At 40.9% G+C, this 9,881-nt stretch overlaps 1 protein-coding gene across 1 annotated transcript; it reads left to right on the top strand.

Moving 5' to 3' along the window:
* The first annotated feature begins 1,279 nt into the window (after positions 1-1,279).
* On the top strand, positions 1,280-9,433 carry LOC134466252 (nucleolar protein 9). The gene is made up of 12 exons (XM_063220152.1): positions 1,280-1,356; positions 1,809-2,045; positions 2,228-2,464; positions 2,603-2,803; positions 3,039-3,146; positions 3,389-3,530; positions 4,184-4,376; positions 4,600-4,740; positions 5,415-5,534; positions 7,280-7,492; positions 8,603-8,708; positions 9,019-9,433. The coding sequence occupies exons 2-12, from the start codon at positions 1,841-1,843 to the stop codon at positions 9,171-9,173; spliced, it is 1,821 nt and encodes a 606-aa protein (XP_063076222.1). The 5' UTR covers positions 1,280-1,356; positions 1,809-1,840; the 3' UTR covers positions 9,174-9,433.
* The last annotated feature ends 448 nt before the right edge of the window (positions 9,434-9,881 follow it).

Here is a 9,881-nt window from a genome sequence, read left to right as displayed (position 1 = left end):
CATCCACAGTGAGGGAAACTACCCTGATGCCAGTCTTCAGACAGAGGAATAGGCTATGATATATTACAATAGGCCTGATCTCTCTATGAGGATGGTTTAGGTGTGGGTTTTTAGTATAGGTTTGGAGTTGAAGATAATATGAATGTTTTGACTGTATTTTCATGACAGTGCTTAACTTGGCAACTTGACATGAAGTTTGCAGCTTTCTGTTTTGAAATAAAATCTTAGGCTATAGCTTTCAGCTTCAGGCGGTTTCTCATTCAAGTCGCCGGTGCCCTCATTTCAAGGCCAAATAGCTACAAATAGTTAGCCTGGTTCCTACCAGACCTCCGTGTGTGTGCTCTGGAGCCCCCTGGTGGCACTCCAAACACACACATCGGTCTGGGAGCATGTGGCAGGATTCAATTTCTGGACTCAAAAAATAATGCCGAGCATTTATCACTTCAATATCACTGGCAGCTCACATTGAGGAGTCACAGAACATATTATAGACTATATTGACGCGTTAGAGATCAACAGAAAATGGTTTTGAAAGAATTTGTTGATATTAAAGCAATAAATGCTGCGATTATTTTTTTGACTGTAGAAATGGAATCCTGCTACATGCTCCCAGACCTAGTAGTGGAGCTCACAAAGCTGTGCGGAACTACAGGTCGGGCAAGAGCCAGGCTAACAAATGGCAAGGGTATTTGAGGCAGGCCTGGTTGGCACACTTGGGTGGGGAGGAACTGGTATTATGAGTGCCACTGCCATCTAGTGGAATGTTTAGGCTATAGATGGGTTTTTTTTAAGAATAAGAAGAAAAACTTTCCCCATAGCCTACATCCCAACATAATTCCCACTCGCATTAAAAAATATTGCATTCTGTTATCATCTTTTACTGCACGCCTGGCGTACTATTGTTTTTTATGCTTTTATGCTTTTGTTTTCTCTCTTCTCTCTTGCTTTCAGATTTTTTGCATGGTCGCACATTGAGTTACTCTGTGTATGACATGTGATTTGAAAAACAAAATTGCCTTGCCTGGCCTTATGGGGCAATAAAACTCTTTAAAACGTGGAAAGAGCAAAATCTCAGAACCAGTGGAAGCGTAGGCATTGGGTAAAATGACAAATTATTAAGACAGTGGTGGTATCCTATCTATTAAACTAAGTGGCTGGAATTAGAGTTACTTGAAATGCAAATGATTAAATGCGCGGGTATCACTGCCTTCTCACTCAATAATATAAAAAGTAGCACACTTCACTACTACAAAACACTGCTTGGCCCATGATGGGTGGAGCCAGTTCAGAGCGTGCGTGCATGACGTCTATTGCATGCGACTGTTTGCGTCACTTCAAGGCGAGCAGAGAAAACATGTGAGTGCGACTGGACAATCTGTAAACATTTACTTATTTAAAACAATTAAAATATTCTACAATTAACATTTGTTACATCAGAAATATGTCCGCGTTTTGCGTTAAGAATCAGAGAGAGAGAGAGAGAGAGAGAGAGCCGTACAATGCCTAACCACCGTAGTGTCTACAACTTAGATTGAGTAGAGCAGTGTGTGGTTGTCGTTAATGAAAAGAGCCAACGCTGTTTGCAGACATGTCGATTGAATCAGGCGGTTTTGGTGATCATGTAATGATGTGATCTGAACTATTTCTTGTTATGTTAAGCCATTCGATATCAATGTCTTGCTTCACCGTCGGCTAATCACATCATCTGCTTAACTCTAAAAAGCTGCTCATCTACAAACCAAAGTTCTTACAAACTGTAATGCCATACTTGTCTTCTGAAAGTGCTCACACGGCTGTTTCTGTTGAAGGTTTCAAGGTGCAACAAGAAGTTAGATGAGGTATGGTTGAGACGATGGAAGAAACGACAACAAAACAACCGAAAGATGGCAACAAAAAGAACAGAAAGTCTTCTGAGCATAGAGACAAACGAAGAAACGAGAATGGATTACGAGGTCCAAAGGAACGTCTGGATGGCCAAACCGTGGGCTACTATCGGAGGGTTTCCGACATGCTCAACGAGGGTTTCCCTGGAGATGAAGAGAAGGGTAAGTCAGATTGAAAATCAGTGACGATGACGCCTAGAACTATATCTGCATAATAGCATGCATATTAATGTGGTGTATTGCACTGTAACTGCGGGGCTTTGGATAAATGCGTCTACGTGTAATGTAGTGTAATGTAATCTCTCCTTTTTGTTCTTGCCATCTTTTTTTTGCTTATCTTTCAGTTTTATTTGTCGACAATGTGCTGAGAGAAATGGAGGAAAAGGCCACCATGGTTGCCATGGACATGACGGGCAGTATTGCCCTTCAAAAGTTGCTGCCCTTTGCTAATGTCACACAAGTTGGAAAAATTCTTTCATTACTTGGTGGTGAGGGTGGTTCAGGGTTTCAAGCTGTGTCGTGTGATCGCTGTGGTGGACATGTAATGGAGAGTGCCTTACGACAAATGTCCAGGTGTACAGGTAAGACATGAGACACACTTTTTTGTTTTGTAAGTTTGTGTACTGCAAAATAAATCACGCTGCCTGCGTTGTTTGTCCATTTTTCGTGAAGCGGGTTATGAGACTTATTAAGTGTTTGACACTTGCTGTGTCTCCTAGACAACAGTTCCGCTGAGGAAGAGTCACCTGACACAGCAGAGGATTCTGGGAACATGGAGGAGCAGGTCCTAGCCCTGTCTAATGTTGTCAGAGAGAGCATCCTGGAGTTCATCAAAAATCCACACGGCTCCCATGTAGTGCGCACACTGTTGCAGGTGTTGGCGGGATGTGTGGCTTCCCCACGGCCAGACTCTCGACCAGGTTGGTGGACATGTACACACCGTATACACACACTGAGACTTCTGTGCAAGCAGGCTAGTTTATTGGTCACATACAGAGTCACTTCTGTGAAGGATGCAGTGAAAGGAATTGACCTCTGCTAAAAAGACTGCTGTATGTTCAAGCCCAGTCTGTTCATATATTCTAGAAAAACAATGTGGATTACACACTTTACTTTCTACTGTGGCATAAATATCCATTTTTTCCTGTTTCACAGGGGGGAAAGATAAGAATGCCACCCCCACACTGACAGACTTTGAAGCACCTGTCTCTTTCTGGTATGAGCTGAAGAACCTCTCGGCTTCTCTGATGGAGAATGTCAATGGTACGTACTGTTAAAAGATGTGTTTATGGATATTCTGTATATTGTAATGAAGTAATTTCATGGAAAGGTCAGAATTGCTTTCCTGCAAATTAAATCAGAAAACAAACCACTAGGCTCTACAGCATAGCATACTACGGCACTACATTATAAGCACTATAACCACAGTACGATTATATCATTATTCATAGTATTTTTTCTGCGTTGCCATATGTTTATTTGAGCTGTCTGTTTTGTCCACCCAGTGTGTTTAACGGACGCCATTGCCAGCCCAGTCCTACAGACGATGTTGACGGTCTGTCACCGGAAGAGACCAAAGCTTCTCAAGATAATGAACAAGGGCATCATGGGGTATCTCACTGGCATCAGTTCTGCTCCTGGAGTCAGGTATGGTTCTATTTTATTTTAGAGGAGAAATGCTGAGCGCCCTCCAAAGGTGAACCATTAAACTCCAATAGGCTGGTGCTCTTGAAGTCAAAAGACAAATGTCCCTTCTTCAGAAAACTTGGTGGCCGCTGGGCCAACTTCAGGAACGTCTTGCATATGAGAGAAAGAAGTCCTCCTTCGACCTCCTTGTCTCGTATGCAAGAGATGCCTGAAGTAGGCTCAGCGGCTACCAAGTTTTCTGATGGTTCCATTTTGTGATGGAATTGTGAATTGTAAAGGAATTGTACATTAGATTAGATTATATTCTTTATTGATTTCTTTATTCCCCATATGGATATTTGTTTTCACATCAGACTGTTCAGTTCCATCAGGTTAGATCTTTGTAGTCCACATCTCATTGCAATGCATATAGACACCATTTCCACACATAGACACATAAACATCCTCAGACATCCATATACATATACTCACATCTATTCATATACACTGACACGCCAATATCTACTCCTCTACATACCTATACATTCCTCTCCACATTACAACCCATCCAAACATACAATGCCCTGCCCTTACCAATATTTCCCATCAAAGTATGTGATTGAAGATGATTTTAATGGAATTTAACATCACATTTTCTGTCTGCTTTATTTTAGTCCACTCTTCGTGTTTTTTAAGGACCAGACGGGAAGTCGTCTGCTGGAAACTGTAATACAATGTGCACACAAAGTCTTACTGCGTAATCTCTACAAAGACCATCTGAAGAAGAATCTTGTGGACCTGGCTCTTCATCCAATTGCAAACTTCCCTGTACAGAAATTCATTGCAGCCGCTGCTAACCTAAAACTGGTATGATAAAAAAACTTTTGTCTGCTCCAGCACTATTACTACGTTGACCTCCTTCTTACTTACTGTTAATGTTTAGCAGCTATTTTGCACATCATATATCATATGAGATAGTAGTAGAACTCAAGATAATGACTAGAGCGACGTGGCCTTGTGGTGTGTTTGATGGTACTAGTTTTGTGAATACATTGTGTACTTCATATGTACTCTTTTCCCCTCCATGTAGTTCCCTAAAGTCTTCAAAGAGATTTCTGAGGGTCTTGAAGCCATTATGGCTGCTGAGCGTATGGGTGTGGTGACCCAACTGGCTAAGAGCTGCATAGAACACGAGGAAACACAGGGAGCATTTCTACAGCACCTCCTACAGGTGAGACCTGGTACTCCAGTAATGACTTCAGATCGATCTATCTATCTCTCTCTCTCTCTCTCTCTCTCTCTCTCTCTCTCTCTCTCTCTCTCTCTCTCTCTCTCTCTCTATCTCTATCTATCTATCTATCTAAGTGATGTGTACATATCTGCACTACTCAATGATCTATTATATGACAATTGAGGGGAAAAAAGTAAAAGTTGATTCGAAAAAGCAAAAGTAATTCTCTATTTTGATTACTTAAATGTCAAGCCGCCATTGAGTATGAATTATGATTTAAGTTACCAGCCCCGGTAACTCACTGACGGACATGCTTTATATCATCACAAGTATTCTGCCATATAATGGCAAAGTGCAATAATTACACATTTTATCAATATTGCGTTAATACTGAAAATGGTCTTCATAATATCTCCTTTAAATTGTGGCGAAGCCAAATGTGTCCAGTTTTACATATATTACCATGTCAATTTTGCCGAAGCTACAATACATAATACCCAAATCTGAAGGCATTTCTCTCAGTTGAAGCGATGGCGTACGGAGAGGCGTATGTTGGTGTTGTAGTTACTGCACTTTGCCTTTGTATGGCAGTAATAGTGCACCACTGTTGGCAATATAAGTCGAATTGGTATTCCAGTTAACCTTTCCTCCATTCTCCGTGTGCTTCTGCTCAGGCTTTCCACTGTGCCGAGCCTGCGTCCCGCCACGCCGCCGCTCTCCCCCTCTTCCTGTCCCTCTACACCTACGAGCTGTGCTACCCCACCGAGGGAACAGAGGAGGGTGCAACGCTACAGGTACTGAGAAAAGGAAAAACATGAAGACAGAGTGTCATTGGGTGGTGGCGGTGTGTGTGTGTGTGAGTGTGTGTATGTTTTGTGATGTAGTTTGGATAAAATCCTCAATTAAGTGCAATGTAATGTAATGGGATTTTATGCTCATATAAGGAAAGATACAGGATGCACAATGAGGGCTACATATTCACATCTGATGAAGGACATGCTGCCTGAAACATCATATTAAAAAGAGAAAGAGGAGAATGGTGTTGCAGACGTTATTTTTGTTAGTCCAGTTGACTTTGCTTGTCCAGCACCCATTTGAGATGGATGTACTTTTTTCTTTGTCAAACAGAGCACATATCCACACACAACCCTTTACATAAAATAACGGGCTCTAGATTCTGTTTATCACTCAGCATTACGCTTTATTACTGGAGCCAAATACTCAACCCATCATTGTGACCTTTATAGTCTGTCAGGTTGCCACCCACTGTCAGTACGTAGGCAGCTTCATTGGCTTACTTTTATTTACAAAGCAGTCATTGGTCTGCTTCCCTCTTACTTGTCATTGTTTTATTCCTCAAAAAATAGATATAATCTTAGATCAAAGGATATTATTGTCTTTAACCCACCTACCCCTAGAACCAACCTTGGGAAATTAGCATTTCAATACAATGCCCCCTCAACCTGGAATGAACTTCAGAAACAGCTAGGACTAGACGTCTTCATTCCACTGTCTGATTTTAAGGCACGTATTGCGGACATCTTGCAGTATCAGTGTGAGTGTTTTTGAGGTTTTGTAGTGAAAAAAATAAATAAAAAATCAGTGTAGCATGTCTTATGTTCATCCTGTAAGTGTCTGCATTGGTCTATGCTTCTTGTTAAATTATGTCCTTGTTGTGTATTTTATTGATGAGCGCTGTTTGTCTTGTTTTTGTTATGTCCTGCATGTTTCTCTATGGTAATGTCTTGCATGTTTTTATGTCTCAATCTTTTATGTTTTGCTGTCTGGATATGTTGTCTTTGTGACTTGTTTGTTTCTGTCTGTACTGTGTGTCGTACGGAGTGCGTTTTGTGTTTTTGCTGCTCTTTTGGCTAGGGCACACTTGAAAAAGAGGCAACTGCCTCAATGTGTTTTTACCCTAGTAAAATAAAGGAGAAATAAAATAACTTGGATAATGTGTTGTGTGAATAGAAACAAGTGCTATGAGACAGGTGCATTTGTCAATAAGTGTGACAAAGAACAGCTACCTGGACCTTCATGTAAAATTAGACCAAGTACTAGATTCAATTCAATTCAGTTCAGTTTATTATAAGGATCATCTACAATTGAAATATAAATGTTGCCATTTAATGCATTGTTCTAGAGTTAGCCTTAGCCCTGACAGGACATTAAACGTTAAAATAAGATAAAATAAAATAAAATAATTAAGTAAACCCATCAAAAACATATGAACATGCACATAAAAACAATAAACAAATCACTCATATGGCAAGTCCCCTGCAGTACCCTCCCTGCAGATTGTGGGGCAGGTTTGTGTATAAATCCCAAAATAGAAACACATTTAGGGAGACTTGGTTGTAGACTGAAATATTGACGTCTACCAGCATGCTGCCTGAAATGAGCCTTTAAATTGCAGTAGCCATAAACTTGGCAATTATGGCTGGTTTATAGGCCATTCCTCTTTTTTGTTGTGTTGTGTTATGGGGTGATGAGCCTTTTCAGACCTCTGACTGTGTTCCCCTCTGACTGTCTTCTACAGCGCCCCCTGGAGGTTATATGCTACCACGGCTCCTGTCTAGTGCAGTCCCTGGCGAAGTTCAAGGACCGGTCCCTGCTCATGAACAGCGTTCACAGCCTGACTCCCGCCGAGCTGGTTGCGCTGGGCTCGCACCAGATGGGGAGCCATGCCCTGCAGGCGCTGGTGACCACATGCAGTGACAAGAGCAAGGGCAAATTCCTGAGGAAGATGGAGGTATGTCAAAATCCAGTGACCCGTGTCCAGCTCGTCAGGTTTGCTTTTGTATATTGGAATTTTTTTAAATGATGATCTGTAATGTATTGCAATGTATGTAATGTATGCGGGTCAATGACGTTTAGTAGTAGCACATGTCAAGGTGGTGCAACCACAGCTAATGACACTATTGTGTGGATTATTAGATCATTATTTTTTTGTTTACAGTGGATTGTCTAAGAAGCATATTCATCACAGTACATTAATGACCATATTGACTCCATCATTTACTAATTCAAATAGGCATTAGCTGTGGTTGTACCACCTGACGTCTAAACTCAAAAAACGTCATTGACCCATCTATAGATATTTGTTAATTTGACAAGATGAGTGGGTGCACCAATTATACCTACCAGTTGTCAGAATATGTTTGTGAAGCATCTTCATTGTATTAGGTAGGCATCACTCTTCTTCAAACTTAATTTATTTGGATAACTGCACTGTCAGTCAGTTGACGGGAAAGGCAGCTCAGTCAGCTGTCAGTCTGTCAGTGTGTGCATGCATCCGTATCTGTGCGTGTGTGTGAGAATGGATGAGGAAGATCAAGGCAGCGGTTCAGACTGGGAGATAAAGCAACACATCCCATTTTGTGTTGAAATGAAAGTGAAAGGTTTCTTATTTTGTAAGTTTTAGCAGCCAATGTATTGGCTTGTTTGGTCATTTCAAAAGAAGTGATGATACAACCTTTTTCTATAACTGAAGATACATGATCTTTTTTGAGGATCTGGTCTTTAAACTGTTGCAACCTAAATCCTCCATCATAGTTAATTGTGGTATTCAAAGCCACCCAGGTGTCACTTGTCCTACTCATATGATTACATATTCAAATTGCATGAATAATGTATACCACATAATTATGGTCTAGTGCTGCTCTGCATTATAATTAACAAACAAATAAGTATTTAATCTACTGAAGGATTAGTGATGGTATCTCAGTCGCAAGTTCGCAATTTGTACTGATATGCATGTACTGCTGCCATTGGCTTAAACGTTGTTCTTGAACCGAGTTTGGTAACCACTTCAGTGTAAGTTTTTCTGACTGTAAAGTAAATGTACGTGTTTGACTTGCAGGGAACTTATGTGCAGCTGGCCTGCTCCAGGATTGGGAGCCGCTTCATAGAGGCACTATGGAACAGCGCCACCGTGAGTCAGAAACAGAGCATTGCAGAAGAGCTTGGTAAGTGGACAGGAAACATTATTGGTCAAAAGAAAAAGAAAATGTTTACCACACACTAGCTTGGCTAGTAAGCGAGTAATGAGTTGCGTCTTGAGGTTCAATTCTTGAACTTTTTTTATTTTTTTTAAATACTGCTCTTTGGTTGCCTGGCTCTTGCCTGACCTGTAGTTCTACACAGCTTTGTGAGCTCCACTAGAGTGACACCAGGGGCTCCAGAGCACACACACAGATGTCTGGTAGAAACCTGGCTAGCTCTGGTGGATTGTATTACAATATGTGCAATTAACAGAAGTATTTCTCTCTCTTTCAGTTCCCTGTGAAAATCAGATAAGAACTGATCAGTATGGGAGGCACGTTTGGTCCAAGTTTGGTTTGGCACACTTTGGGAAAAGGAAAGCACACTGGACTGAAATTCAGACAGGCGAGTGCAAGAAGAGGAAGATGTTCAGTGACATCCTTGAATGAGATCCTGTGAAGGCAATATCTAAAAAGTGATCACATGAGAACTGTAGCGAGTCCATTTTGTTCACAAATCTGACTGAAGACATTTTGTTTTCTTGTCTTGTTAAGATTTCTTGTTAAGATTTATTTTGTGAAGTTTCATCGTCTGTGATACTTCATGAAAAGTTCATTGAAATGCGGATTGTGTCCCACAGCACAGATGGACAGCCTCTTGCACATGGACATATGCATTTTTATAATAAAAAAAATGTTCTGCTTGTTTAGCCCCATTTCTTTTGTTGACTCTTTCCTTGGGCTTTATTTTCAATGGAGAAAGAAAGCTCTGTCTGCTGAAATCATGGTTAAAAGTTACAAACACTGGCTTAGACATCACCAGGCAATATCATAAGCCATATCCCAGTATTGCTAGGTGTCAGAACAGCAGTATGTAGAAAAAAGAGGAGTTTGGTTGAGTTATTGACTTAGCGCAGAGCCTGTGTAAACCTATATTGTGACCAAAATGGTAATGTTCAAGTCTTAATTGGTTACTTAACGACTCCGCATGGTCATAGCCATTTTGTTTTGAATCTGATGTGTTTTCAGCAAAGAGTGAATCGGTACCTTGATTGGTCCGTCTGCAGTAAGAGGCTACCTTGCCAGCATGTCAAGCATTTGAAAGTGTAAAAGAATGGTAGGCTATGATCGCCAAGTCACTAGAACTGCCATTGGGAA

The sequence above is a fragment of the Engraulis encrasicolus genome, chromosome 16, assembly GCF_034702125.1.
Source record: "Engraulis encrasicolus isolate BLACKSEA-1 chromosome 16, IST_EnEncr_1.0, whole genome shotgun sequence".
Classification (NCBI taxonomy): Eukaryota; Metazoa; Chordata; class Actinopteri; order Clupeiformes; family Engraulidae; genus Engraulis; species Engraulis encrasicolus.
The sequence above is the reverse complement of the archived record's forward strand: the minus strand, read 5'-3'. Positions and strand labels throughout refer to the sequence as shown.

What these genes read in the sequence shown, in the direction of transcription:
- LOC134466252 (XM_063220152.1), top strand. Translation starts at nt 1,841, where the DNA reads ATGGTTGAGACGATGGAAGAAACGACAACAAAACAACCGAAAGATGGC. An exon ending in ACGGCCAGACTCTCGACCAG is followed by an intron (nt 2,804 to 3,038) that starts GTTGGTGGACAT and finishes CCTGTTTCACAG; the next exon opens with GGGGGAAAGATAAGAATGCC. An exon ending in TCTGATGGAGAATGTCAATG is followed by an intron (nt 3,147 to 3,388) that starts GTACGTACTGTT and finishes TTGTCCACCCAG; the next exon opens with TGTGTTTAACGGACGCCATT.